Source organism: Typopeltis vanoorti, chromosome 11, assembly GCF_054136105.1.
Source record: "Typopeltis vanoorti isolate ZY-2024b chromosome 11, IOZ_Tvanoo_1.0, whole genome shotgun sequence".
Lineage (NCBI taxonomy): Eukaryota > Metazoa > Arthropoda > Arachnida > Uropygi > Thelyphonidae > Typopeltis > Typopeltis vanoorti.
This window is the reverse complement of record NC_143559.1, coordinates 24631258-24658791: the sequence shown is the minus strand read 5'-3', so window position 1 is coordinate 24658791 and position 27534 is coordinate 24631258. Positions and strand designations below refer to the sequence as shown.

The window sequence follows — 27534 nt, the reverse complement described above, 5'->3', positions numbered from 1 at the left end:
AGTGCATGGGAGGTAGTTAAGAAGTGCTTGCATGAAGCAATGGCTGACTGTATACCTAGAGTCCGAATAATAAATCAAGTAGGGGTTAAATGGATGAATAACACCATTAAGCTTGAGTTGCAAAAAAAGAAACAACTATGGAGGGAATTTAAGGAGAAGGGTGACCGGCAGGCACATGAACGGTATAAAGCACAGGCCAGAAGGGTGACGAGTGTGGTAAGAAAAGCAAAAAAGGATTACGAAAGAACATTGGCCATGCAGGCTAAAGAGAATCCTAAACAGTTTTTTAGATATGTAGCAAGTAAAAGGAAAAATGTACATGGCAGATTGATTTTAAAGAATGCCGATGGTAGGGAGGTAACTGAATCAGTTGAGATAGTTGAGTTACTGAGTGAGCACTTTGCAAAAGTATATCATCCAGGTGGTGACATTGCAGAAACGAATAAACCAGTAGATTATACGGGAATTGTGGTTAATGAAGTGGAGGTGAGTAGTCTATTGCATAACCTCAATGTCAATACATCTGTGGGATTGGATGGTATACCAGCTCGTGTTGTACGAGAAGCAGCTAAAGAATTGTCAGTACCCTTGACCATTTTGTTTAATTTGAGTCTCGGGTCTGGGTTAGTCCCAAGCGGGTGGAAAGAGGGGAAAATAGTTCCACTGCATAAAGGTGGTTCCAAGACTGCTGTAGTAAATTACCGACCGATTAGCATATCAGGAATCATTGTCAAGGTCTTAGAGAAAATAGTCAAGAGGAAAATACAAGATTGGATAGAAGAAAATGGGATACTGTATCGGGGACAGCATGCTTTTGTGAAGGGTAGGTCATGCCTCAGTAACTTGCTCACGTATTATAACACAGTGACGGCTGAACTGGATAAGGGTAATGTGTTTACGGTGATTCTACTGGACCTTGCCAAGGCCTTTGACAGGATTCCACATGGAATTCTAATCAGTAAATTGCAGCATATGAGAATGGACATAGGGTTGGTGAGATGGATAGGAGGGTGGTTGACGGAGAGATATCAGAGAGTGGTTTACTCGGGGGTAGAGTCCACAAGACGGCCTGTGACTAGTGGTGTGCCACAAGGATCTGTTCTTGGACCACTGCTGTTTAATTTGTTCATAAATGATATAGGAAATGATCTGAGAGGAACAGTTCATTTGTTTGTGGATGATGCAAAGTTGGGTAGGGCAATAGTGAATGCAGATGACGTCAAAATTTTGCAGGATGATTTGGATAGATTGGAGGTCTGGGCTAAGGAGAATGGATGTCAGTTTAATGTGGCAAAATGTAAGGTTATGCATTTTGGGGTGAAAAGATTGGCGGCAGTTTACTGCATTGGTGGAACCGTGCTCCAGGAAATTGATGAGGCACGAGATTTAGGAGTGTTGGTAGATAAGGAATTGAAATTTAGGGGACACATTGCAAAAGTGACCAAAACAGCTCATCAAATCACTTGGTTGCTGAAGAATACGATGACAAGCAGAGACAAGCAGGTTATTGTTCCTCTGTATCGAGCCTTGATAAGACCCCATCTAGACTACTGTGCTCAGATTTGGTCACCTAGGTTTCTTCTTGATGGGGAGGAGTAGAGAGGATCCAGAGGCGAGTGACCAAGATGATAGCAGGTCTGTGGAATGAACCGTATGAGAACAGGTTGAGGATTTGTGGGTTGCAAAAATTGGTTGATAGGCGGAGGAGGGATGATATGATTGAGACATTCAAATTACTGAAGGGTTTCTATAAAATTAATTCAGAAGATATTTTTGAGAACAGGGCTGGTTTTGGGAGGACTAGGGGACATCCATGGAAACTGGGCAAAAGTGTGGTTAGTAAAGGTGTTAGAGCTGGGTTCTTTACTTTTAGAGTAGTGAATGAGTGGAATGCGCTCCCTGAGTCTGTGGTGGATGCTGTGACAGTGAATGAGTTTAAGGCGAGGTATGATAGATACTGTATGAATGTCAAATAGTTGTGATGAATATGATTTGGGGCCTCCCTCGATGAGTCCAATGACTCCCTGGAGTTGCCCGTAATAATAGTAATAATAATAGTAATAATGTTGCCATCTATGGTCGAGGCCGAGAACTTTTCAGACCACCCTCGTATTTTGGAATGGTCTTGAAAAAATTTCTATCAACAATAATGTAACCATTGTAACTTTTCTTTTTGTTTTATATATGTGTTCTATGTGAATTTATGGTTTTTTGTTGTTGTTGTAACATGATGTTAGTAATCCACATCAAAATGTCCAAGCAGGTACTTAGTTATTAACTATTCCATTTTTGTTTTTTCAAAACATTTCTGTACATTTTGTGAAAATACATTCATTTTCTAATCTGCTGTTTTCTGTCTGTCTCAGCAAGAATCAGTTTTTTTGTTGGTTTGTTTTTTGCCCTTCTCTATTTTAGTTTCTTTTTCTTTATTTGAATTCTCAAATATTTTCTAACTTCCATAGGCACAAATAATTTCATTGTCTAATTTCCCATTTTGAAATTTGCTCATGTCACTCTTCTTGAAGCTTCTGCTCAAGTTTTATTTTCATGTCTTGAATAAATACTGTTATTATTTAGCAAGAGCTTGCCTGTTTTGATCTTAGGTGGATCTAGCAGAGGAATTAAGAGAAATACCATGTTGATATACTTCATGTTATTGAGACCAAAATATTGATACTTCATACATTAATGATGTATTTTCATTTCTGTTGAGAGTTTCAATACCTCATTTAATTGTTCATTCTGATTCCTAATTATTTAGATGGCTGTCTGATTATGATGAACCATAATAATATATGTCATAATGTAATTAGCTACCGCTAATGTGGAACACAATTGGGCTATCTAAATCCTGAATTGCCAGGCCATTCTTGTTTTTATTCAATGGCCAGTAGACACCTAGTAACAGGATGCAGCACAGGTACATAAGAATTGGAGAATAGATCAGAAGCTTCTGCCAGGTCTGTGCATTTCTAAGAGATTATGTGGAGATGTTCTCTTGGCTACATAGCTTACATCCTTAGACAATCCAATTAATAATGGCTTTTTTTAGTTTTTTTTTTTTCCATGTGGAACATACTGTACACATTCTAGAACAGTTTGATTGTTATGTTCAGATGGTGAATTAAATGACAGAAGAATGTCATTCTCCAAATTCCAACTATTTTTTTTATGTGACTCCTATTCACAAAAGCAGTAAACTTATAGTTTATCCCTTTTATTCTACATGTTCTTACAGAATATCTGAAATTATGAATTTATATTATATGGAAAAATATGTGAAATAGATGCATGCCATTTTTTAAAATCTGCATTCAGAGAGCTCAAAAGTTGCTAAGTTGTCAATACTGATACTGATTAATTTCCGAGAACTGAGTGACGAAGCGTGCCGCTGTAGTTCATGTCTACACACGTTTGTCAATCCTCCCTTCCCTTCCCTACCTGAGAGTCAAACCTACCTGAGCAGCTGATCGCCCAGTCAAAACATTCATTCTAAGTGAATGTGCCGCCTTCTTATTGGTCTGTGTATTTGTTGTGATCTATTTCACTTGCTATGCTTTCAGTTTACTTTTACTTTTAGTTTCAGTTTACTGTGAAGTTAAATTAACGTGTTTCTAACATGCTTATCGATATATGTAATTTATGAATACAAAATTTAATGTGTATGTATATATATATATATATATATATATGTTTTATTTTATTCCCATTGTTATATTATAACTATAGTTTTATCTATCTATACAAGGGGTATGCCAGTTACCTACACATTTCCGGGGGGGGGGGGACATCAAGCATAAAAGGTTGAGAACCACTGATCTATCCTGATGTGTCATTTTTTTTTTCTTGCCATATGTTGGCAACTCATCATAAGTTCATTTATAAATGTCTCCTCCTTTTCACAGTTATTGTTATTACTTTTATTGATAGTGACATTTTCCAAACTGTAAATCCTGAAAATAGTTTAGGCACAAACTTTGTTTGCACCTGAACTATTTTCAGGACTGGGCAACTTGCATAAAGAAGCTAATGACTTTGCATCACTTACCTTAGTATCCCATAATGCAAAGCACATATCCTTATGGACATATATGATGCTTGCATTATGGGAAGGGTCACTACCCAGACTGGTTAACAAATAGATATCGTAATAGATATTTAATCTTTATTGAGGTCTCATCAGTAGGAGCCATAATGCATAGCATCTTATTTATTTATCGTTTATTAGATCTTTCCACATGTCAGACTTTAACTTCTCTGCCAGCTATCAAGCAGCACACTTACTGAAAAATGACTGACCTCTGCCAACTTCCATGCTCCAAGTGTTTGTTTTTTATTTTTGTTTAACAGTTCCTACATATTCGGCTTTTAGCTATGTAATGGTTCATGTTTATTGCTTATTGTATATTTGTTTGTTCTTCCTAACCCAGAAGAAGGTACTAACATATGTGGTGAATAATCCAAGTTTCGTAACCTGTGTAATAGTAGATATCGTCTAAGGGCAAAACCATCCTTTGCGCATGTGTTTTACTAGACCTAGAGGAGTTTAGGTTTTTTAAAACATTTTCCCCTCTGAAATCAGCCTAGACTTTGTCTACTTTGTGGAAAATATCAGTAGACTTAATCAGTATCATCTGGATGGCTGTTACATAAACAGTACATAGTTTGGACACTAATGGCAAGGCGATTATAACATCACAACTTTTGGATTATTTGTTTTTAAAAAAAAATGTAATTTCAGCAGATTGATCACACTGTGCATAAGAAAATTTGTTAAGATATATTTTAAATTTCATAAATGATTATGATGTCTGTAGAAATAAACAGAACATCATGTATAAATTGGAATGTTATCCTCATAGACATGCTTAAGTAACAGACTTAAATATGTTCTCTAAAAGTATGCAGCTTCTGCATAATAGTCATAATTCTGACTTGGTCCTATATGCTTTGCAAATGATTCATGTATTTGCAATAAAAAAAATAAGTGAAATGTGTTCTTTCTTCCAGTGAATCATTAAGAGTAAAGTAATTACAATACATTGTGAGATATGCATTATTTTATTTTACATCTGTCTTTGATATAAACATAGTATATACAAGTTAAAACTAACTGAAAATTAAATCTTTACACAGAGAGGTATGATTCATGAACAGAAACGAGAGTATCATGAAGCTAAGATATGTTTTCAGAATGCTGTTGCTGTAAATCCTCTTCATGTTAAAGCCCTTCAACATCTAGTATGTACAGTGCTTTTTTATCACTTTATATTTCATTTGATCATATTTACTAAATGCATTATCACTTTATACATTTTGGATAAGGCTATATATACGAGATGCTAACAAAAAGAAACTGGATTAGGCTAATAAAATTTTTATAACTTACCTAATTTAAATTTGAATTCAATCCCCTTCAAAGTGGTCCCCTTCCCAGTTCATGCAAGCGATCCCACCACTTTTACCATGCTCCAAATGCTTCCTGGAAGTCTTTTTGTTGAAGTGCCTGAAGCATTGTTTGCGATTCATCTTGGATCTCCTTAATGGCATTGAACTGCTGCCCCTTCAGCTTCAATTTCATTTTTGGAAACAAAAAAGTCACAAGGAGCTAAATCTGATGAGTAAGGAGGATGCAGGACAACCACCATGCTGTTGACTGTCAAAACCTCCCATGTTTTTAAGGCACTGTGGGAGGGAGAGTTGTCGTGGTGGGGTAGCTAGCCAGTTGTGACTTCGCCACAGTTCCAGTATTTTGCAATGAATGTCTTCTCTCAACAGCCTTAAAATGTTGGAGTAGAATTCTGCATTGAACATCTGGCCAGGTGGTACAAATTCTCGGTGCACATTCCTCTTAATGGCAAAAAAGACTATCAACATGCTTTTTGTCGCACTCCTGAGTTTCCTTGCCCTCTTCAGTCTTGGGGAATGTGGACTCTTCCATGGTGATGATTGCTGTTTTGTCTCCAGGTCTTAGCTAGCTGTAAACCCAAATCTCATCCCCTGTGATGACCCTTCAGATTAAGGATGGATCATCAATGGCCTTTTGACAAATATCTCGACTTGGCAGTAAAGCAATGCATGTTCAAATCTCTCGTGACGATTGCGTGAACTGCTTCATATGAAATCCCAACTCTGCCAGCACTTCTTGGATGGTGATGTGTCAATCTGCATGGATGATCTGTTCAGTTTTTTAGACATTTTTGTGGGTTGTGCTGATGGATGATCGTCCCAGCTTCTCATCATCCTCCAAGGTAGTTCTGCCCATCTTAAAATGAGAGTGCCACTAAAACACTGAGTACAGCTCATGGCTTTGTTTTCATATGCCTCACAAAGTAATTCAAGGCTCTCTGTGATAGATTTCCCCAGTTTTATGAAAAAGTTTACATTTGCCCTTTTTACGTTTTACATTTCCCATTCACAGCAAAATCGCAGAACTGCACAAACACATGATAAGAACTGCACATTACATGAGTTCTGGTGCACACAGCCGAATGCCATGTGGCAGGCTGACTCAACAATGCCTATGCCATTGACACCTAGTGGCATGAGACTGTAACTTGATCAATCATCGAGTATCCAGTACAAACCGTTTTCTTTTAGATAGCACCTCATATATATAGATAGATAGATAGATGGATGGATAATATCTTTAACAAGAAATTATCAGCAAGATATCCAAGTATATACAAACAAAAGTTTGTGCCTGAAGTAATGATGGTTTTTATGGCGTAACTGTTTTTGTACACTGAAAACAGGTTATATATGCTACAGTGGAAAGTAGATTCCCCCCCCCCCCATTCTGAAGAGAATATATTGCCTTCCATTATAGATATATTTATGATCCTTACTAGCATTAGCATCATCAGGTGTCAACTAATCCTTAAAAACTGACTTCACTGCTGGATGAAGCTCTTCTCCAAATTCTTCCACTTTTCTCCATCTTCTTATCCTCCAAAGTTCTCTTTCAATTTCTGGGAATAGTCCTGTTGTCATTCCTGTCCATTTTTGAGTGTTATTACTTCTTAAGTACATTTAGATCTTTATAATGGTTATGTCTCTCATCCTTTTCTGAGCTCTCAGTCAAGTATTTTGCTTTCTTTCTTGATACTATTTAGTATCATTTTTTTCATTTTTCTCTAAGTTGGTCCTCAGTTTGTCAGGTTTTTTTTTTGTGTGTGTGGGGGAGGGGGATAGGAAATCCAAGTCCATGTTTTGCTTTCTTAAATGTTGATTGGAAATATGTAGCTAGTAGATTTTTTTTTCTTTTCTTTTAAGACAGACTGGGATGTTCTCTGAGTATTTTCCAGAGACTTTCCATCCAAGTTGAATTCTACGTATAATTTCTTCCTCGCAGCCTCTCTTTATAGTAGTCTTTTGTCCTAAATAAATTTAGGCAGTTACTATATCAGTAGGCTGGTTTTTCCCATCTATATTGGATTTTTTTGTTATGTATTTAGGTGGTTAGGCAACCTTCACTGCTTGGTGAAACATCACCTTACTTATTGGAGACCCATAGTGGTCTTATACTGTGTTTGGTCCCCAGAACAAGGCTTCCATTTCTGTTTCTCCTTCCCTTCTCACATGCATTGTAGGTGACACTCTTTAAGGGCATATAAATATGCTAGAGGGATCTAGACATCATCCCAATTGGAGGTATATCAGCAAAGTTCCCAGGCTGGCTGTCAGATAGTATATGGGATGGAATAGGCTGATAGTAACAAATTAAGAGGTTAGTGTTTTTCTGACTGGCTGGTGAATAATCCAATAATCCTGTTGTCATTTACTCTGCCTGATTGTGGATGGATGAAGTTTGGGTATGGTAGCATTCAGGGATGCCATGCATGGCCAGGGTTCTTTCTGCATTGGCAACATCAAGTCTTTCACTTTCCTTCACCCTTCATTTAACTCTGCATGCACACCAAAAATTAAAGAAAACAATCATCTACAGTTTCACTGTAAATTACACAAAAAAAAAATAAAGTAACAAAATCCCAACAAAAAAAGTTGAACAAAAAAGGAAGAAAATTAAAAAAACAAAACAAAAAAAACATTAGTAACACTTACAGAAAAAAAAAATCCATATCCATATTAAATTTAGTTTAATCCTTTATCCAAGTGTAAGCAAACAAAGTTTGCACCTGAAAATATCTTCAGGACTGAGATAAGGTAGTGCAACACCAGGAAACTTCGAGCAAAGGTGGACCAAGCTCTCATCACTCCTTGTCTCAGTATCTCCCATAATGCAAAGCACATCTCCTTGCGGACATGTATACTGCTGTGCATTAAGGGAAGGGCCACTACCCAGACCGGTTTCAACCTTTATTGAGGTCTCGTCAGTGGGAGGCAGACCCAAACATTGAGATACTAAGGCAGGAGCAATAGGAGAGGTCATATTTACCTATAGGAGTTGCCAACAGGTGTAACACCTTATTATTGAATTACCCTGGATTTAAAGAAAGATGTTGGAAGTTTATTTTTCACTTTTTTAGACTATAATAAATTTAGTTTAGTCCTTTATCCAAGTGTAAGCTAAACAAAGTTTGCACCTGAAAATATCCACTTCATCAGTCTTAACTGTAATCTGTACAACCACTTCATCCAAACCAGAACTCTTATTCCTAACAGAACCTCATCTGATGACAATTACTGCTGCACCTTAACTGTTCAAATTGTACCTTCTGAACATCTTCCCACTGGAATACTAGATAATCCTCATCACCTTTGATCTCAACCAACTCTTCTTCCGAACATGTCGTAGATGCCATTTCTCCTCTTGGTAATTCATATCATAACCTCATCCAAATTTCCTTCACTTTGGAACATCTCTCACTGTACCATTCTCTTTCTTGTGTTCTTTGCCATTACAGCGATGTCAAATGAGATTACCTCCTTAATTTCTATTTCTGCTTGCCTGATTATTGTCTCCATTCTCATGATCCAGATATGTGCTCCACAAGAAATAATTCTAAGTGGAACAAAGGTCTTCATTCCACCCAGAATTCATCTTGGAGAATCACTAACCATACCATGGTTCTCCAAGAGGTGTTTGCCTAGGCAATCTATCAGAGGTGACTTGAGACCAAAATTTTGACAGTACAAAATTTAGAAAACTGCATTTGGTCTTATCAACATCTGCATGTTCCCACCTCTTACTCATCCTGATGGCATGATTGCAGTGATCATCCAAAGATAAGACAGACTTTATAGCATTTTTCTTCAACTTCTGCATTGATGACCAAGGGAAATTATCTCCTACATTAATAATTAATAAATAACACGTAAGTCCACAGTAATAACTTGAATTAATAAATAAGGTACAGATATTTCATACTAAAACTAATAGTATATCTTCAGTGTTACAAACAGATAGGAATGTTATACAAGTAACGAACATTCGGTGGATCACCTATTATGGTGATCCACCGAATCACTTTTTTGGACGTCCTTCATGTGGATCGTCTTCAAGGCTGGTACGGCCACGTTTAAACTCGGCTGCCCATTTCGGAGTGTCGATAAACTTTTATGAACTTCGAATGAATTTCTTTTATCGTTAAACCTTCTTTTACAAAGAATTTTATATAACCACACGATACTCAATTTTATCCATTTCAAGTGATATAGACAACACTTTTGCTTCAGACAGCTGTATAAAACAAACTACTTGATAGAATGACTTGCAATTTCATATAGATTCTTATGACAGATGTATCAACTTAGAAAAAAAGAAATCTTGCCGATAGTGTTGCCATCTGTGGTTTGAAGCCGAGAACTTTTCAGACCACCCTCGTATATATATATATATATATATATATGTATATTGGTCCTTCGATCCCATGAAAGGGCAAGGGAGCTATAGGTACATTAATGCCATGTGTGTGTGTGTGGATGTTGATGAGGATTGAAATAGAAGTTTATGTTTTTCTTGAAGAGTTGCAGGTTGTAGTTGTTTGGGAATATTTCTTGAGGAAGTCTGTTCCAGAAGGTGGAGGTGGAACAGAATAAAAGAGGATGAATAGAAGCAGGTTCAATGTGTTTGCAGTTGCACACTAAAGGGGTGCTGGACAACTGCAGCTGTTGTATTAAGAGGTGCAACAGAAAGTGGAGTAATGATAGTTGCCAATTTGCTGTAGCAGTGACCATGGAAGTACCTGTTGAAACACAGCATCTATGAGATAGAGGTTGAAGCGAGTCTGTTAGAGAGGGATCATCTATGACCCTAATTGCATCCCTCTGGATGTCGTCAAGATTTTAAGGTAAGTTTTAGGTGCACTATCCCAGACATGGATCAATTTGGGATTTGTATATAGTGAAGAGTTGGTTGGGTGTAAAATAGGCTCTTAAATGAAAGAGAGAGAGAGAATGTCAAGTTTGGGAGGCTGTTGATGTGATGTGTTTATGCCAGGAAAAAGTGGAGGTAAACGTTAGTCAAACCAAAGAGATCTGATTTTGTCTGGTGATTTGTGTATTACTGAATGAGGGTAGCCAAACTGGGATCTCTTTTGCATGAAAAAAGGCAAGACTGTGTTTTGGTGGCATTGAACATAACGAGGTTGTCTTGCCCTATTCAAGGATAGTATGTGGATCAATATTTAAGGTACTAGTTGTAGATCTTGTACCCTGGGATATTAGAGTACTGCATGGTTTGTCAAATGAGTAGGATGAGTGGAAAGTACTATTGTCTGCAAAAGCTGTGGCAGGATTAGTGGTTATTGTGAGGCGATTATGTACAAGAGAAAGAGATTAGGTGATAGGACAGAGCCTTGAGACACTCCAGCATTGGTGGGAAAGTGGCTACCCAATTACAGAGGATGGCAGTTTGTTTAGTGGCCTTGATGCCATACGCAGTTGAAAGCTTTGGAAATGTCAAGGGTGACAGCACAAGTTTCTCCAAACCTTCCCATGGTACATGTTCAGTGGTAGGTGATGTAAGCTACAAGGTCAGCTGTGGATTTTGAATGGTGGAATCCGTATTGGTGGTTGTAGATTAATTCATGAGCCTCTAAGTGAGGGGTGCACCGCAATATGTGCGAGGTACACAGGCATCAGGATAGTAAAGGTGCGAAAGATTTCAAGCGATGAGGAAATACTTTAAAAAAATATTATTCATTAATTATATCAAAATAAATTACATTTTTGTTTAAATTTTAATTATATTTTATAGATTTGTCTTAAAAAATTATTTATAATCACTTATTTGTTATTATTCCTTAAGTTCTTATTTTATTCTGGTCCTAGTTCTAACAAGTAGTTTAACGTAAACAAGTAAAAACTTGAACTAGCGCGATTTACTGTTTACAGGATGATGTGTGTTCGAATTTGTTTAATCTTGGTCAAACTCGCATTTGCTCTAAACATATATAAGAAAATCTGCTGCAGTTTTTAACTTTATTCTATATTCCTGTTATCAGCAGAATATAGGCAACATCTTGCAATTTACCTGAATCGTCATGAGAAAAATTTAAATCATTTGAACGATTTAAAAAAATAAAACTTGTATTGATCATTTGCAACAAACAGTTTTAGATAATGAAAGGAAACATTGGTATGAAGTTATAAAAAGAATCATTTTTGTAGTACAGTTTTTCATCATCATCAAATTCCTGTCATGTACCCTCAGGGGTGTACAGGATATGATAGTACTACATGAAAAAAATTACATCATTACTAACTGCCTATCTACAATTTTCTTCCAAATCAGTCTGTTACTTGTCAAGACTCCAATATTATTAGATCTTATATTTCTATCGTGTAAGGCACTTTGTACCGTATCAATCCACCTATATCTTGGTCTTCCTCTGGGTCGTTTTCCTGCCAACCTGGCAGAGAACACTTGTTTTGCTAATCTTTCCTCTCCCATTCTATTTAAGTGACCATACCACCTGAGATTAGCTCTGCTAATGCATTCCTGGATGCTGACAATGTCAAGTTCTTTCCTAATATCCTCATTTTTAATATGATATTGCCATTGATGCCATCTGTTCACACCTCTAATCTTTCTTAGAACTCTCATATCTGCGGTCTCTAGTCTTTGGTCAAGTGTTTTACTTCTGAACCAGCTCTCAGATCCATAAGTTAAAACTGGTTTGAACACTATCTTGTATACAGCTAATTTAGTGTTCCGACTAATTTCTCTCTTATTCCATATGAATTTATTCAATTGACTTCCCACCATACCAGCTTTGCTGATTCTGTTGTCTATTTCTATATTTAATTTACCATCTTCAGTAAAAATCGTGCCTAAGTAGTTGAAATGTTTTACTTGTTCCGCAGGTTCTCCATTCACAACACAGTGACATTTTCAATGTCTGTCTTTTTATTGCTGACCTTCATACCATATCTATTACAACAGCTATTCAATTTAGTCAGAGAATCTTGCAGACTTGTAGCGGATTTATTTAGAAGTATAACATCATCCACATAAAGCAAAGAGCTGACATTAACATCTCCAATTTTGATATCATGCTTAATACCACTTTCCTTCATAATATGATCCATATAGATAATGAATAATAGAGGGGATAATGTACATCCTTGTCTGACACCAGATTTAACATTAAACCATCTTCCTGTACTTCCTTCAATTCTAACTACTGACTTACAACTCAAATAAAGACTAAGTATTGCTTGATGATGCCCCATTCACACCATATAACTGTAGCGTATTGAATAGCTTCTCTCTTGGCACCTTGTCATAAACTTTTTCCAAATCGACAAAACTTAAATACAGATCTTTGTTATATTCCCATGCTTTCTCGACTATTTGTCGTAAAGTGAGGATCTGATCCCGACATCCTCTATTTGGCCTGAATCCAGCTTGTTCTTCACCAAGCTTTTCTTCCACAATTCTTCTCAACCGTTTCTCAAGTATACTTGCATAGATCTTGCCAGGAACACTCAGTAGGGAAATACCTCTGTAATTCTCACATTCAATTTTATTTCCCTTTTTATATATGGGTACTATGAGAGCTCTACTCCAATCATCGGGAATTCGTCCCTCTGTCCAGGCTTTCTGAACTATGCAGTGCAGCCACTGTAAGACTCTTATACCACCATACTTCAGCATTTCTGGTTGAATATCATCTACTCCTGCTGCCTTTCCACATTTCAAGCCTTTGATGGCTTTTTCTACTTCAAGTATGGATATGTATTCCTGACTGCATGCCTGGGCAGTACTTTTTACCACTGCGCTGTCATCACTGCTTGTTTCATTTAGCAGTTTTTCAAAGTAATTACTCCATACTTCAAGGATATCTTTTTCTCCCGTTTTCATGTCACCTTTATCATCTCTAACTCATTTTACAGCACTCTTTCCTCCATTCTTAAGCTTCTTCAACAACCTCCAGAATATTTTGCCACCTTCTTGATATTTATTTTCTATCATCTTGCCAAAGTCCTCCCATGACTTTTGTTTAGCTAGTTTTACACAAGTGTTTAGCATTCTTGCATTTGTCTCTATATTCTCTAAGAGCACAAGCTGACTTATTTGACAGGAACGTTTGATATGCTTTATTCTTTTCCTTCACTGCCTCTTTAACTTCCTGTGTCCACCAGGAAGTTCTGATTTTTTTATCCTTGCAGACAACCTCACCACATGCCCTCTGGCTAAATCAATGAATGTTTTCTTCAGGATTTGCCACTGAATCTCCAAGGTTTGATTCCCGTTCTCAAACTCTTTCATTTTTTCTTCAATAATCTTTGTGTATTTTAGTCTACAGTTCACATCTGAGAACTGCTCAACTTTTATTAGCTTTAAAACTTTCTTGCATGTTATTCTTTTCAATATGAAATTCAATTTTATCCTGCTCAAGACTAAATAGTGATCACTTCCAATTTCAAATCCTCTGTACACTCTGGTATCCTGCACCAGGGAGAAAACATCACTATCAACTATAACATAGTTAATGAGACTTTTCTTATTCCTAGCCTCTTCTCTCCATGTGAATTTGTGCACATTTTTATGTTGGAACATGGTGTTAATAATAACCAGTCCATGTCCTGAGCAGAAATCCAACAGATATTTGCCATTATTATTAGCTTTGCTCTTTTCTCCAAATTTTCCCAAAACATTTTTGTATGTCTGACAATCACTTCGTACTCTGCTATTTAGATCCCCAACAAGGACCAACTTTTCCTTTTTCATTGTGTCAGTAGCTTTCTCTAGAGCCTCAAAAAATTTCTCCACTTCTACCTTAGTAAAACCTTCTGTGGGACCATAGGCACAAATAAGTCTCATTGTCCAGTTCCCCATTCTCATATTTGCCCACATTACTCTACTTGAGACTGACTGCCATTCAAGAAGATTAGCCTCATATTTTGTGTTGAATACTATGGCTAATCCTTCTTTTCCTTGATTGTCATTGCCTGAATATAACATTTTGTATTTATTGCTCAGAAAGATCTCACCAGTTTTTGTCTTTTTTGTTTCAGTCAACCCTATTATGTCGATCTGGTACTTACCTAATTCCTCAGCTAGCTCCATTTTGCCATTCAGGCTTCTTATGTTGATAGTACCGATCTTTAACTCTGGTGATGTTGAGTTGGGGTTTGTTTTCAGATTTGTTCCAGTAGCTGACTTTTCGCTGTTCATCCTGGTTCCCTGGCAAAAACAACGGGGGCCTTGTTTAACCGGGCGATGCGCCAGCCGGCATGAAATTTTGTCATGTTGTACCATCATTTTTTATTTTGGTTTAACCAATGAGAATACAATTTGGTTGACTAAATCCCAAATTGCCAGCCCATCCTTGTTCGTTCAGTATCTAAGTAGATACCCAACAGGTGTGCACCACGAGAAGGTGAGGATTGGACATTAGGTCAGAAGCCCTGGTCGGTTCTCTGCATTCCTTTAAAGGCTATATGGAGGTCTCCTCTCAGTTATACAACTTTGACACTTAAGCACCCCAGTACAGTTTTTTAGGCAAACAAAATCTAGCTCTTCGTGGTAAAAGTAATAAACTTTATGATTGCAACAATTGCAATTTTTTAAAATGCATTGAGATGTTAGAAAAGTTTGATCCTTTTATATCAGAACACACGCGACATGTAGCTAATGATCCTGACTTTAAAAATATGCCCTCCTATTTAGGAGATAAAATTCAAAATGAAGTACTCACTTTTTTGGCATCTTCTTCTTCTTCTTCTTCTGCAGCTTCTCCCACTTAAGTGGGAAGCTGCAGAAATAACATTTATAAAAATGAGATTAAAATATGAGATTGCTTCCGTGCATTGGGATTAAGTACATATAATATACTTAATCCCAGATATATACAATAAATTATTATACAGATGATGCAGGATGGATTAGCTCTGGAGCACACTGTTTAAAAATTATTGGAAATATACCATTAGAATCAGAAAAAAGACTTTTTAGTATCCTAGTTATTTAGTAGTTTTCTGATGACTTTTTGTCAAAAAACTATAGGAGGTGATTTCCTTGGTCATCTATGCAGTAGTTTGAGGACAAGAGTGATGCCAGGAGGTCAGCTTTATCTTTGGGTGAAGTAGCAGTGGTGTCATCAGGATGAGACAGAAGTGGAAGTGTAGGAGAGCAGAAGTTACACCCAAACAGCCTTAGCAAGCAACCAGAAGGCATGGCTTCCATTTGGACAGGAGACAAGTTTTCTGCTGATGGCCTTTATTGAAATCAGATTTGAATCTGCTGATGACTGATTTGCATATGTTGCATGCTTTAGTATAGGGCAGAACATGAAGCTGGAGTTCTCGATGCAAGCCATATGCACAAGTTGCTTTATTTATTTATTTTTGATTACTTTGACACATTTTCAGTTGAACCGGGGCTTAGAAAGTGGATGTGAATTATGGGTTAAATAGGAGATGAAGGTCTTCATACCAGTGGGAATAATTTCTGTAACTCATTCACAGCAGGTGTTGGGGTCAAGTGAGTGGAAGCAATAGTCAGACAAAGGAAAGGAGGAATAGAAATTCCAGAGGTCATCCCAATTGGCTCCTTCGTAGTGCCAGAGGATATGAAATCGGAAGTTGTTGGAGGAGGGATATTTTGTGTGTGTGAGAGAGATAGAGAGAGGGGACTTGTGTGAGATTGTGGTATGAGTTGCCAAGAGGAGAGGTGTAAATGGAAGGAGAACTGGTCAGATAGAGATGCAGAGTATTTGGAGAGTGAAGAGTGGGTAGATTCAAGCTGGTAGATATAGTTTGTTTTAGGTCATTACTTTATACCAAAAAAAGTCTGCTACTTATCCTACTTGATTGGTGTTGGTGGTAGGGAAGCCAGTTGGAATTATGGATGTTGAGGTTGTTCAGGAAGATGACCTGAATTGCAAATGGTAAAGTTTCATGGAAAGGAATGTGAAGAGATCCGTGTGGTTATTAGTGTTTGGAGATTGGTAAATGTAACAAACAAAAGTTACTAAATGGGGAATGGAAATCTTGAGCTAGAGAAGGTCAAATGCAGGAGATTCTGAATTAGCAATTCTCTGGCAGGCTATGTTTAAAAAAAGGTACAGGTGTCACCACCCTTGTGGTGAAAAGAATTGTGAAGTGTGCAGTTTAGGCAATGGAGGTGGACAGTAGTAGATGTAGCTACCATTTGGGTTTCTGTCAGAAATAAGATGTCTGGTCTTGGAAGACTGCTAGTGATGGTGGATGTCATGTTTATGTTAATACCATGGATATGAAAGTGAGTTTTCAGTGAAGAGATTCTGGTATAGTTTGTATGTTGTGGCTGGTGATGCGACTTTCTTTGATGGGATTAGTTTAAGAGGGAGATTGAGATTTGCTTTTATCACAGTGTCACCATTATTGTTTGTGAGAGTCTTCATAGGTTTGATTAGATGGTAGGAGATAGTGGGGACATGCAGTGAGAGAAGATAGTCTTGGAAATGACTTCCATCCAGAGAGATACCAGTCTCTGTGCTATGATGTGGCTTTGACAGTGCCCTCCAAATACTACTACTACTACTCAGACTCCATATCCATTGCACTGCACAGAGAAGAAGGCAGAGGGAACAGAAACTAGAATCCCTGCTCTGGAGACCAAACATGGCATTTGCCACTTCAGACCACCATCAGTAAGCTGGGGTGGTATTTCACTGGGCAATGAAGAACAACTATAACCTAGTGTCTAGTTGGCATTTCCTCCAACAAAGAAGATATCCATTTTCAGCAGGAATACTTGCTGGTTTTGCCAAATCGCCTTTTGTGGAAACAGGCCACACCATGGGAAAGTGAGGTTGACTTAACAGGGAGGAGCTGTATATTGCACATCCCTGCCCGTTAGTGGCCCCAACATTTTACTTCTTGTAGCAGAGTAACCTTTATGTGTGTGTACAAACACATCAAACAATGCCCATCAAATATTATTTTTACTTATGTAACTCCATGGGGGAAGGACTAAGTGATAAAATCATCACTACAAGATGACCTGAAAATTAGTCCTTTAAGGGTCAAAGCTGTATAACTATTGTCCAATCCTCACCGTCTCGTGGTGCACCCTGTTAGGTATATACCTGGATACTGAATGAATGCAGATGGACTTCAATTTAGAATTTAGCCAACCAAATTGTATTCTTATTGGCTTAAACCACAATATAAAATGATGGTACAACATGACAGAATTTCATGCCAGCTGGGGTGTCACCCGATTAAACAAAGCCCCTTGTTGTTTTCGTCAGGGAACCAGGGTGAACAGTGAAAAGTTAGCTACTGGAACAAATCCTGAAACATGCACAACTCAAACAAACATCGGGGTTCAAGATTGGTACTATCAACATAAAAAACCTGAATGGCAAAGAAATGGAGCTAGCTGAGAAATTGGATAAGTACCAAAGCGATATAATAGGAGTGACTGAAACAAAAAAGACAAAAACTGGTGAGATCGTTCAGCAATAAATATAAAATGGTATATTCAGGCAATGATAATCAAGGAAAATAAGGAATAGCTATAGTATTCAACACTATATACGAGGCTAATCTTTTTGAATGGCAGGCAATATCAAGTAGAGTGATGTGGGCAAATAGTATCACACTGGGGGGAACTGGACAATGAGACTTATTTGTGCCTATGGTCCCACAGAAGGTTCTACTAAGGTAGAAGTGGAGGAATTTTTTGAGGCTTTAGAGAAAGCAACTGAACACAATGAAAAAGGAAAAGTTAGTCCTTGTTGGGGATCTAAATAGCAGAATAGGAAATCATTGTTAGACATACAAAAATATTTCGGGAAAATTTGGAGAAAAGAGCAAAGCTGATAATAATGGGAAACACCATGTTCCAACATAAAGATGTGCACAAATTCACATGGAGAGAAGAGGCAAATAATAACAAAAGTGTTATTGACTATGTTATTGTTGAATAGTGATGTTTTCTTACTAGTGCAGAACACTAGAGTGTACAGAGGGTTTGAAATTGGAAGTGATCACCATTTAGTCTTGAGCAGGATAAAATCAAATTTCATATTGAAAAGAAGAACATGTAAGAAAGTTTTAAAGCGAATAAAAGTTGAGCAGCTCTGAGATGTGAATTGTAGACTGAAATACACAAAGATTATTGAAAACAAAATGAAAGAGTTTGAGAACAGGTGGCAAATCCTGAAGAAAACATTGATTGATTTAGCCAGAGGGCATGTGGTGAGGTTGTCTGCAAGGATAGAAAAATCAGAACTCTATGGTAAGTGGACACTGGAAGTTAACAGAGGCAGTGAAGGAAAAGAAGAAAGCATATCAAAAGTTCCTGGCAAAGTCAGCGTGTGCTCTTACAGAATACAGAGACAAATGTAAGAATGCTAAATACTGTGTAAAACTAGCTAAACAAAAGCCATGGGATGACTTTGGTAGGAACATAGAAAATAAATATCAGATATGAGAGTCTTGAGAAAGATTAGGGGCATGAACAGAGGGCAATATCATATTAAAAACGAGGATATTAGGAAATAACCTGACATTGTTAGCATCCCGGAATGTGTTATCAGAGATAATCTCAGGTGGTCACTTAAAGAGAATGGGAGAGGAAAGATTAGCAAACAAGTGTTTTCTGCCAGGTTGGCAGGAAGAAGACCAAGATATAGATTGATTGATACAGTAACTAGTGCCTTAGAAGACAGAAATATAAGATCTGATAATGTTGGAGTCTTGACAGGTAACAGATTAATTTGGAGGAAAATTGTACGTAGGAAGTTAGTGATGATGTAAGTTTTTCATGTAGTACTATCATATCCCTTGAGGGTACATGCCAGGAATTTGATGGGGATAATGATGATGATACTTCCCAACAACAAAAAATGGTTTCAATAGAGCCAGTTTCTTTGTTTCAGTTATACCACTGTTTGAAATACATTTATTAGTCAGATAAGCCTGATAGATTTACCTAAATTCTCATTGCACTTGGGTCACTGAATCAAATATCGCATACCAAAGAACATACTTACTGACCTTTTTTGTCATACTATTGACTCAGTTAGAAAGAGATGGGTGCAAGTACATCCCTCTTTGAGTAGGTAAAACAATACTTTCACTTGAAACACTTTCTTTTGTGGAAGTTGTATATTTGGTTATGCACATCTGGTTACATACATCAAAGATGGTACAGAATATTTCAGGATGTCGTCTTATTTCATTAAATAAATATAAAAATTCTTTTGATTATTTTATGTTTTGTATAAAAAAAAATCAGCTCTAACAATCTATCAATTTGATATCAAGGGATTAGTTCATCATTATCTTGGAAGTAATCATCTTGCAGAGAAAACTTTGAGAGATGCTGTGACAATAGACCCAATGTCTCACAACTCATGGTAAGAAATGCATTAGACATTATATTATGGAAAAACTCTACTGATTTATTAAAGTTTCTTCAAAAATATTCTATTGATATTCTAGTAAACAAGTTTAGAATTCAGTTTCTTTTCAATAAAGAGATTGAGATATTTGATAAATTTAAAATATTATTTTCACCACATGAACTGTTATGAGTGAGAAATTAAATTAAGATGATATGCACCAAAACTAAAAATAATTTAAAATTATCTAATAGGTGTATTTAATATATTAATCACATATGTTTTTAGTTACATTTGCCTGTACTCCCAATTGGGATATTCACTTACATAATTTGAATTTACTTCCTTAATGTATAACAATCAAAGGCTACCAAATGTAGAGAACATACCTTAAATTTCCATTGTGTAAATTTACTGTTAAACATCTTGATTATTTGTTGGTTTTTGGAGCTGGATATGCCTACATATCTTGCTTTATCAATACTGTAATATCGAAATTCAACTCCAAAAACTAACAATTATTATTTAGCATATAGAAAGAGATACATATCTGCTTTCTGGGAGGGGGGGGGGGCATTTACAAGTAGGCTACTTTGTTTAATAAGATGCTTATTAAACACCTCCAATGTAGTCTCTTAACTGCCTTTTGAACCAGAGGGAAAGTTTTCAGCCTTTGGCCCTTTTAAAATCAGATTTTTTGCTGCATTCTGGTCTGGTCTTAGTGTGAAGCTGTAGTTGCAACTTTTGAGCCAGTTGTGATTTTTTTTTTTTTTTTTTTTTTTTTTTAACTCCTGTAACATTCTTCTTGAACATTGAGGATATTGTCCTTCATTCTGGTTAGAATTTTATTTCTTCAATTCAGCAGGAATTATAGGTCATCCCTTCACCATTGTAATGCTAAAGCATTACAATGGTGAAGGATTTCTGTAGTGACAGAAACTTGGACAAGGTGGCAGGGACATGAAGAACTTATTTTCATATAAGGGCATTATTCAGAAATGCATGGTTTTTCATCTAGCAAACCAATCAGAAACAATTATACAATTAACAAACATAATGCCCTGGCCTTGATAATCTTAGTTGTGATGCCAAAATATTAAAAGAATGAGAAATGCTTCTAATATATTTAGAAGGAAAACTAGTTAACAAAAGGTCAAGGGTTTTGGTAAAATGATGAGGACTATCTGGTGGTGTAGTGGCAGGTAAACTGACAACTTATGTTAACTAACAGCAAATACCCAGCATCTTTTCCAGCATGAGCAGTAGCATTGGAGAGAAGCTAGTTTGAGTTATGCTTGAATCCTCCAAGGAAAATGACATCACACTTTGGGTGTGTTTGAACTGCAGTAAATCAACTTTAGTGCGATAAGTAATCAGTGGGTTCAAGGTTTTGCTTTCTCTAGCAACGGGATGAACATATATATGTGTGTGTGTGTGTGTTGCCTTTGGGAAAGAAGGAATCATGTAAAATGTAGTAATTGGAAAATTTGTGAAGTTAAGTGACAAAAGTTAAGGTTGCTAGTAGAAATTCTATTAGGAATAACAGGTCGGGTGGATGATTGTGGTGATGCATATCATTTTCTAAGAATGTTGGAATAGTGGATGTGGAAAGTTTTATTGTGTATTGTGAAATTTTTTGATTGGATTGTTATTATTTTTCTTATTATTTATTTATTTATTTTGTTCTGTAGAGTGTATTTCTTTTTGTTGTCTTTCATGGTTATTGAGGAAAAGAGCTAAATGAAGAGTAGAGCCATGCAGTGGGAGATAAAAGACTGAAAAATGTTGCCCACATACACAAACTGAAGAAAGCCAAGTTCCTGTTCATGCATGGTCTCAATAGTGCCACCCCCCCCACCACTGTAATTTGACTCCTTTAGGCATGGCTGCAGGATGGCCACATGTACTATTCAGTAGTTTTCCTGCAGAACGCTTTACCCTCACACGGAGTTATTTCTAGTCTGTAGTATTCAGCATGCACTTGAAGGTGGCATTACTGCATGTAAGAAGGTGGGAGGGGGGGAGATCTAGAAAATTGAAATCTTATTCTGGAGATCCAACATGGCATCACTATTTCTGGTCCAATAAGCAAGGTGGTAGTGTCTCAGCAAGCACTGAAAGTTGTGACACCTAGAATCTTGATTAAAATTTGTCATCTCAGCTGAATCATTTTATTGGCAAAAGTAGGCAAAACAGAAACAGTACATATGCCAAAAAACTGGTTCATTTGTTATCATTAATGAAATTACCATACAAGAATACTCTTATATAATCTTTTTCATCTCAAGTGAGGAAGTGATTGTATTCAATAATTTTTTTATTTGTGTATTCTGATGTTAGACAACAGAGGGTTAAAGAAATTATATACATAGCGCAACATAGCAATAGCACATTTTAAGAGGAAAAACATGGAAGGTGGTTAGATGGGTTACAGTGTAGCTGTTGTTGTGTCAGCAGAGCTATAACCAGTGTTCCCTTTAAGGCGTGTGTGTGTGTGTGTGTGTGTGTGTGTGTGTGTGTGTGTGTGTGTGTGTGTGTGTGTGTGTATGCACAGACACACGCATACACTAGTTAAAAAGAGAGTGTGCATATCAGGTAACAGCACACACAAAATTTTTGCTTTCAGAATTTTCTAATTCAAGTCAATAATTTTTGAACGTACTATAAAAGCGAATTATATGGTAAGTCATGCTTGTTACTTATTTAATAATTTCTCCAATGTCTCTGCTCCAATATTACTCTAACCCAGCGATTTTCAACCTGTGTGCCGCGAAAGGTCTTCAGGTGTGCCGCGAGATTTATGAAAACAAATTAATTGAAAGAAATAATGTCGTAATTTGCGCATTTATTTATTGGTGTCTAGTCTTTCATCTTCTTGTGTGTGTAAATCAATCAAAATTATGCCTATTTTTTGCCAGATCATCAAAAAAATTAAAAGAATATATTTTTAGTGTGCCGCAGAATTTTAATAATTAGTCTAGGTGTACCGTGTTATGAAAAAGGTTGAAAATCACTGCTCTAACCCATTCCAACTTTAATACATCCTAATTAGTTACTTTTGGCTTCCACTGTGTGGGAAAACGACACTGATATCAGCAAGTTGCAGAGATATATTTGTTTAGAGTGCCTACTGTCTAGATAGTCACATGAACTGGCAAAACTTGCCAGAAAACCCAAACGCAGATGATCTGGGAATGTATGTTGTGGTAGCGTACACTAATTGTTAATAATGTGGAACTAAATAGTATATTGTTATGTATTTTTAGGAAGTTTTCAATGGAGCTGACTACATTTGAAATTTCTGCTGGGGGGGATTCTGAACAAGTGGAAATGGAAATAGTGCCACTACAACAGAATGGTGCCTAGATAAGTGTTTCCAGTTATAGGCCAACCTGTATTTCTATAGATGTGGTTATGATATTGGAAAAATTAGTTAGGACTAGAAAAAAAGGGAGAAAAGTTACTTTAAAGCTGCTTGTACTTTATAAAAAAAGAGATCAAATATACTGTATAATAAATTTAGTTTAATCCTTTATCCAAGTGTGAGCAAACAAAATTTGTGCCTGAAAGTATCTTCAGGACTGGGGTAAGGTGGTACAACACCAAGCATTATGGGAGATACTGAGATAGGAGTGTTGGTAGCTTGCTCCACCTTTGCAAGGAGTGCCCTGGTGTTGTGCCACCTTACCCCAGTCCTGAAGATACTTTCAGGCACAAACTTTGTTTGCTCACACTTGGATAAAGGATTAAACTAAATTTATTATACTCTAACCAAGTGAAAAATAAACTTTCAACATCAAATATACTGGTTGAGAAAGACTTGTATAAAATGATATCCTTGGAATTCTTGAAGGCATTTAGCATTACTGAATGGAAAATTAGTATATAAATTAAGGAAGTGGCCATGGATAACAGATAGTGCCTAAAATAATAAATTTAGTTTAATCCTTTATCCAAGTGTGAGCAAACAAAGTTTGCGCCCGAAAGTATCTTCAGGACTGGGGTAAGGTGGTACAACACCGGGAAATTAAGGGAAGGGCCTTCTCTTAATGCATAACATTATACATATCTGCAAGGAGATGTTTTGCATTATGGAAGATACTGAGATAGGAGTGATGTAAGCTTGCTCCACATTTGCCCGGTGTTGTACCACCTTACCCCAGTCCTGAAGATGCTTTGTTTGCTCACACTTGGATAAAGGATTAAACTAAATTTATTATAGTCTAACCAAGTGAAAAATAAACTTTCAAAACTTTCAAGATAGTGCCTAAAAGATATCAGAAGTTGTGCATTAGAGCAGGGATGGGGAAGAGGGATCAAAAGCAAGGACATGTAAGGTGGTAAGTGGGAGAGAGCCAAAACAGTCCAGTCCATCTATGTGCCTTTTGTGCTAGGTGTGGAAAATGGCATCAGAAAGTTACACATAGATGAAGCTAATAAATTAGCTTCATCTATGCATTTGTGTGTGTAATTTTTGATAAACTTTAACTTTTTATACCTAACTTTCCCCACCTACCATAATTTCGAAGTAAGGTATATGATGAGGAGACAAGGCAAAAACAGATGCTTAAGCAGAAAGTTCATCATTAGTGAGTAGTCTGTTTGAAAAATTTATAACCCAGCTGTTGTGGATAGACTCAGGTAATGGATGAATATTGCAGCAATTTCTTTGTTCAGTCTTTCAAACTTGTGAATCATTCAAGTGTGTTTGACTGGTGGAGGATAGCAAAATGCTAAAGATTAGTTCAAAATGATCTGACTAAAATGTATTTTAAAGTGTTTTCAGGCTTGAAAAGCTGAGCATTATTTGAGAAGAACTGTTTATTCATTTCATTACAAAAAAGTTGGAGGAAAGCTACTTTATATAATAGACATGTTCCGTAAGTGGTGTTCCACTGCTGATATTATTCCTAATGATGAACTAAATGTTCTTTCTAAATTTTTCTTTCTTGGAATTTGAAATTGTGGTAGGTGTGGAAAATGGCATCAGAAAGTTAACATAGATGAAGTTAATAATTTAGCTTCATCTATGTATTTATGTGTGTAACTTTTTATAATAGATTTGTGTATACTTTATGGTAGCAAATGATAAAATATACTAGTATCTACATGTATTTTATGCATTCATGGGATACCTAACTTTTTCATAATTTTTTTGCTATTTCTAGGCTACACAGTTCGTCTGCGTGTTTTTTTTTTTTTTAATTGTTACAAATTTCCAAAAAATTTATTCAAAAAAAATAAAATAAAAAAATAATAATAATAAATAATGCATCTGAGCAGACCCATGCAGTTCAAACCTACGTTTTCCAAGGGGGTAACTGTAATCATTAAATTAATCACACTATAGGTCAACCTATAGTGTGATTTCATCCAACAAAGAGATCAATACATTAAATAAATGAATAGTACAATTTAGGATGCTACTACTATTGAGAATTTACAAGGTCATCATGCCCATCTCCCTAAAGTTCATAAAGATGGCTGTGCAGTAGTGGACTGTACTGGCTCTTCCAAAACATATTTCTCATCATCTTCAGAATCTCATTGGCCACAGTTCTTATATTAAAAATAGCCTTGACTTGAAAGAGAAAATTAAAGATTTGTGACTGATAATGAAATTATTGTTTCATTTGGTGCAATCTCCCTATTCACCAATATTCCAATACAAGAGGCTCTTCAATTTTTGCAATCCGATTTTCTTGAAGACTGTAAACTTATTAAATTCACCATCAATGCAGGCTGTTTTACTTGGATGTGAACACGTTATTTAAACAAATTGAAGAAACAGTGGTGGGTAGTCCTATCTTACCTGCTTTAGCTGATTATTTTATGAAGCATCTAGAAAATCAGGTCTTTCATACCATTTCCCTCAACCTCATTTGTGGTTTCATTTTGTTGATGATGTCTTGCAGTCTGGTCCCATTCAGATGCAGAATTGCTTCAATTCCTCAAAAATAAATAAATAAATACTGTACTCTCATATCAAGTTTACTATTGAATATAAATCCAATTGGGCAAGTGATTATCATTAATAATATTTTTTTTAAAATTTAATTGCAGAAACTTTTACAATTGTTCTTATGAACTATTAGTGTAGTCCTGTCAACTCAGTTGTGGCAGACACATACTAGTAAGCACATGATATGTGACTCATTTTGATGATTAATGTTTTGACTGTAGCCACCAGTCTTTCTCCCTGATAATGTTCATGTTACATTGGATTATATCAGTGTTTTTATAATAAAGTTCCATATTTTTTCTACACATGTGTAGTACATATGTTCCCTTGAAATGTTTGGAATAGTTATAAGGAATGATGCTAATGTTAGGCCTCTTCCCGACATTTAAACAGATGAGCGAGGTCCTCATTTTAATGTCTGTAAAGGCAATCTTTTGCATTCTGGAGTAAAGAAATATAAGGCTGTGTTGAAAGAAAGGGAATTCAGGAGGTGATCAGTTTCAGGATTTAGTGATTATGGTTGACAGATGGTCAATAAGGCATCGAGAAGTAAAGATAAGTGTGTAATTATTCCACTGATAAGGCCTTATCTACAAAGACCTTGATCAGATCGTGACTACCACACAGATTTGGTCACCTAGTTTCTGCTGTGATGAGGAAACTGTGGAGAGAATTCAGATATAATAACTTTCAGAGGTTCAGATAACTGTGCAGAGTTTAGTGAACAGACAGAAAAGAGGTGATATGACATTGAATTTTAAGCTGATAAGAAAGTTTTACCTGATCATTATAGACAGAATTATGCATTAAGTGGGAGAGGAGGAAGAAAACAAGCAGCAATTCTTTGCAATTATATAAGAGTGTGATTAATCTATTGACTAGCACAGGTCTATTAATGAAAACAGAGCAAACATAATTCTTTACCTCCAGTGATCATCCTGCATAATTCAAAAGACTTTTACAAAAATCCTAAAATAATATCTTAAAATTTACTTCGATAATTTTTTATGCACCAATTATGGTTTGTTTCATCTAGAAATGGTTTAGTGTATTAAAGAATAGGATACAACAGTTTCATTACTTTTTGACCTTTATATTCAAGATTCTGGAGGAGAGTGAGAATGGATATATTATTAAGAGAGACCCTCAGGGAGTCAGGAGTTCATTAAGGGAGGACATACTATTCAGCCAGCTGTTACACCTGTTCTTGAATTCATTCACACTACTTGCATAAACAACATCCAATGGCAATCCATGCCAATCACACACGACTCTAAGAGAGAAAAATCTTACCCTCTTGTTGACAGCATTCATTTATTCTTACCTATCAAGGATGCCCTCGCATCTTTTCCCAACTCTCCATAAAAGGAAAAATTCCATGTAATGAAATTCTGTATAACCCTCCTTCAAAAGTTTGTAGGTCTCAATCATATTACCCCTGTTTCTCCTATTTGCTAGTGTCTGCAGCCTACAGATTCTCAATCTGTCTTCATCATTAGTATTTCACAATCCTGAGATCATTTTTGACATTCCCCTTTGCACTCTCTCTCTCTACTATATCAGAATCACCACAGAAACCAGACTTGTATGCAATAGTCAAAGCGAGGTCTTATCAAGGCCTTGTAAAGAGACAAAATAACCTCCTTATCTTTATATGGCAAGTTTTGTTTCTGCATTGCAATTATTCTCTGAGTTGTATTTACAAACTTTGCTATATGACTCTTGAACTTCAACTTCCTGTCTATTAAAACTCCAAGATCTCTAGCCTCAACAGTTTCTTCAAGCATAATCCCACCAATATAATACAACATTGGATATCTAATC

At 36.4% G+C, this 27534-nt stretch overlaps 1 protein-coding gene across 2 annotated transcripts in view; it reads left to right on the top strand.

Moving 5' to 3' along the window:
- The window catches only part of Ttc7 (tetratricopeptide repeat domain 7), a 371341-nt gene that overhangs the window by 331856 nt on the left and 11951 nt on the right, over positions 1 to 27534 (top strand). For both annotated transcript variants that reach the window (XM_090400945.1, XM_090400946.1), the window contains exons 16-17: positions 5137 to 5241; positions 19672 to 19763. In XM_090400945.1, the coding sequence (XP_090257071.1) occupies positions 5137 to 5241; positions 19672 to 19763 (197 nt within the window). The remainder of the gene's footprint in view (positions 1 to 5136; positions 5242 to 19671; positions 19764 to 27534) is intronic.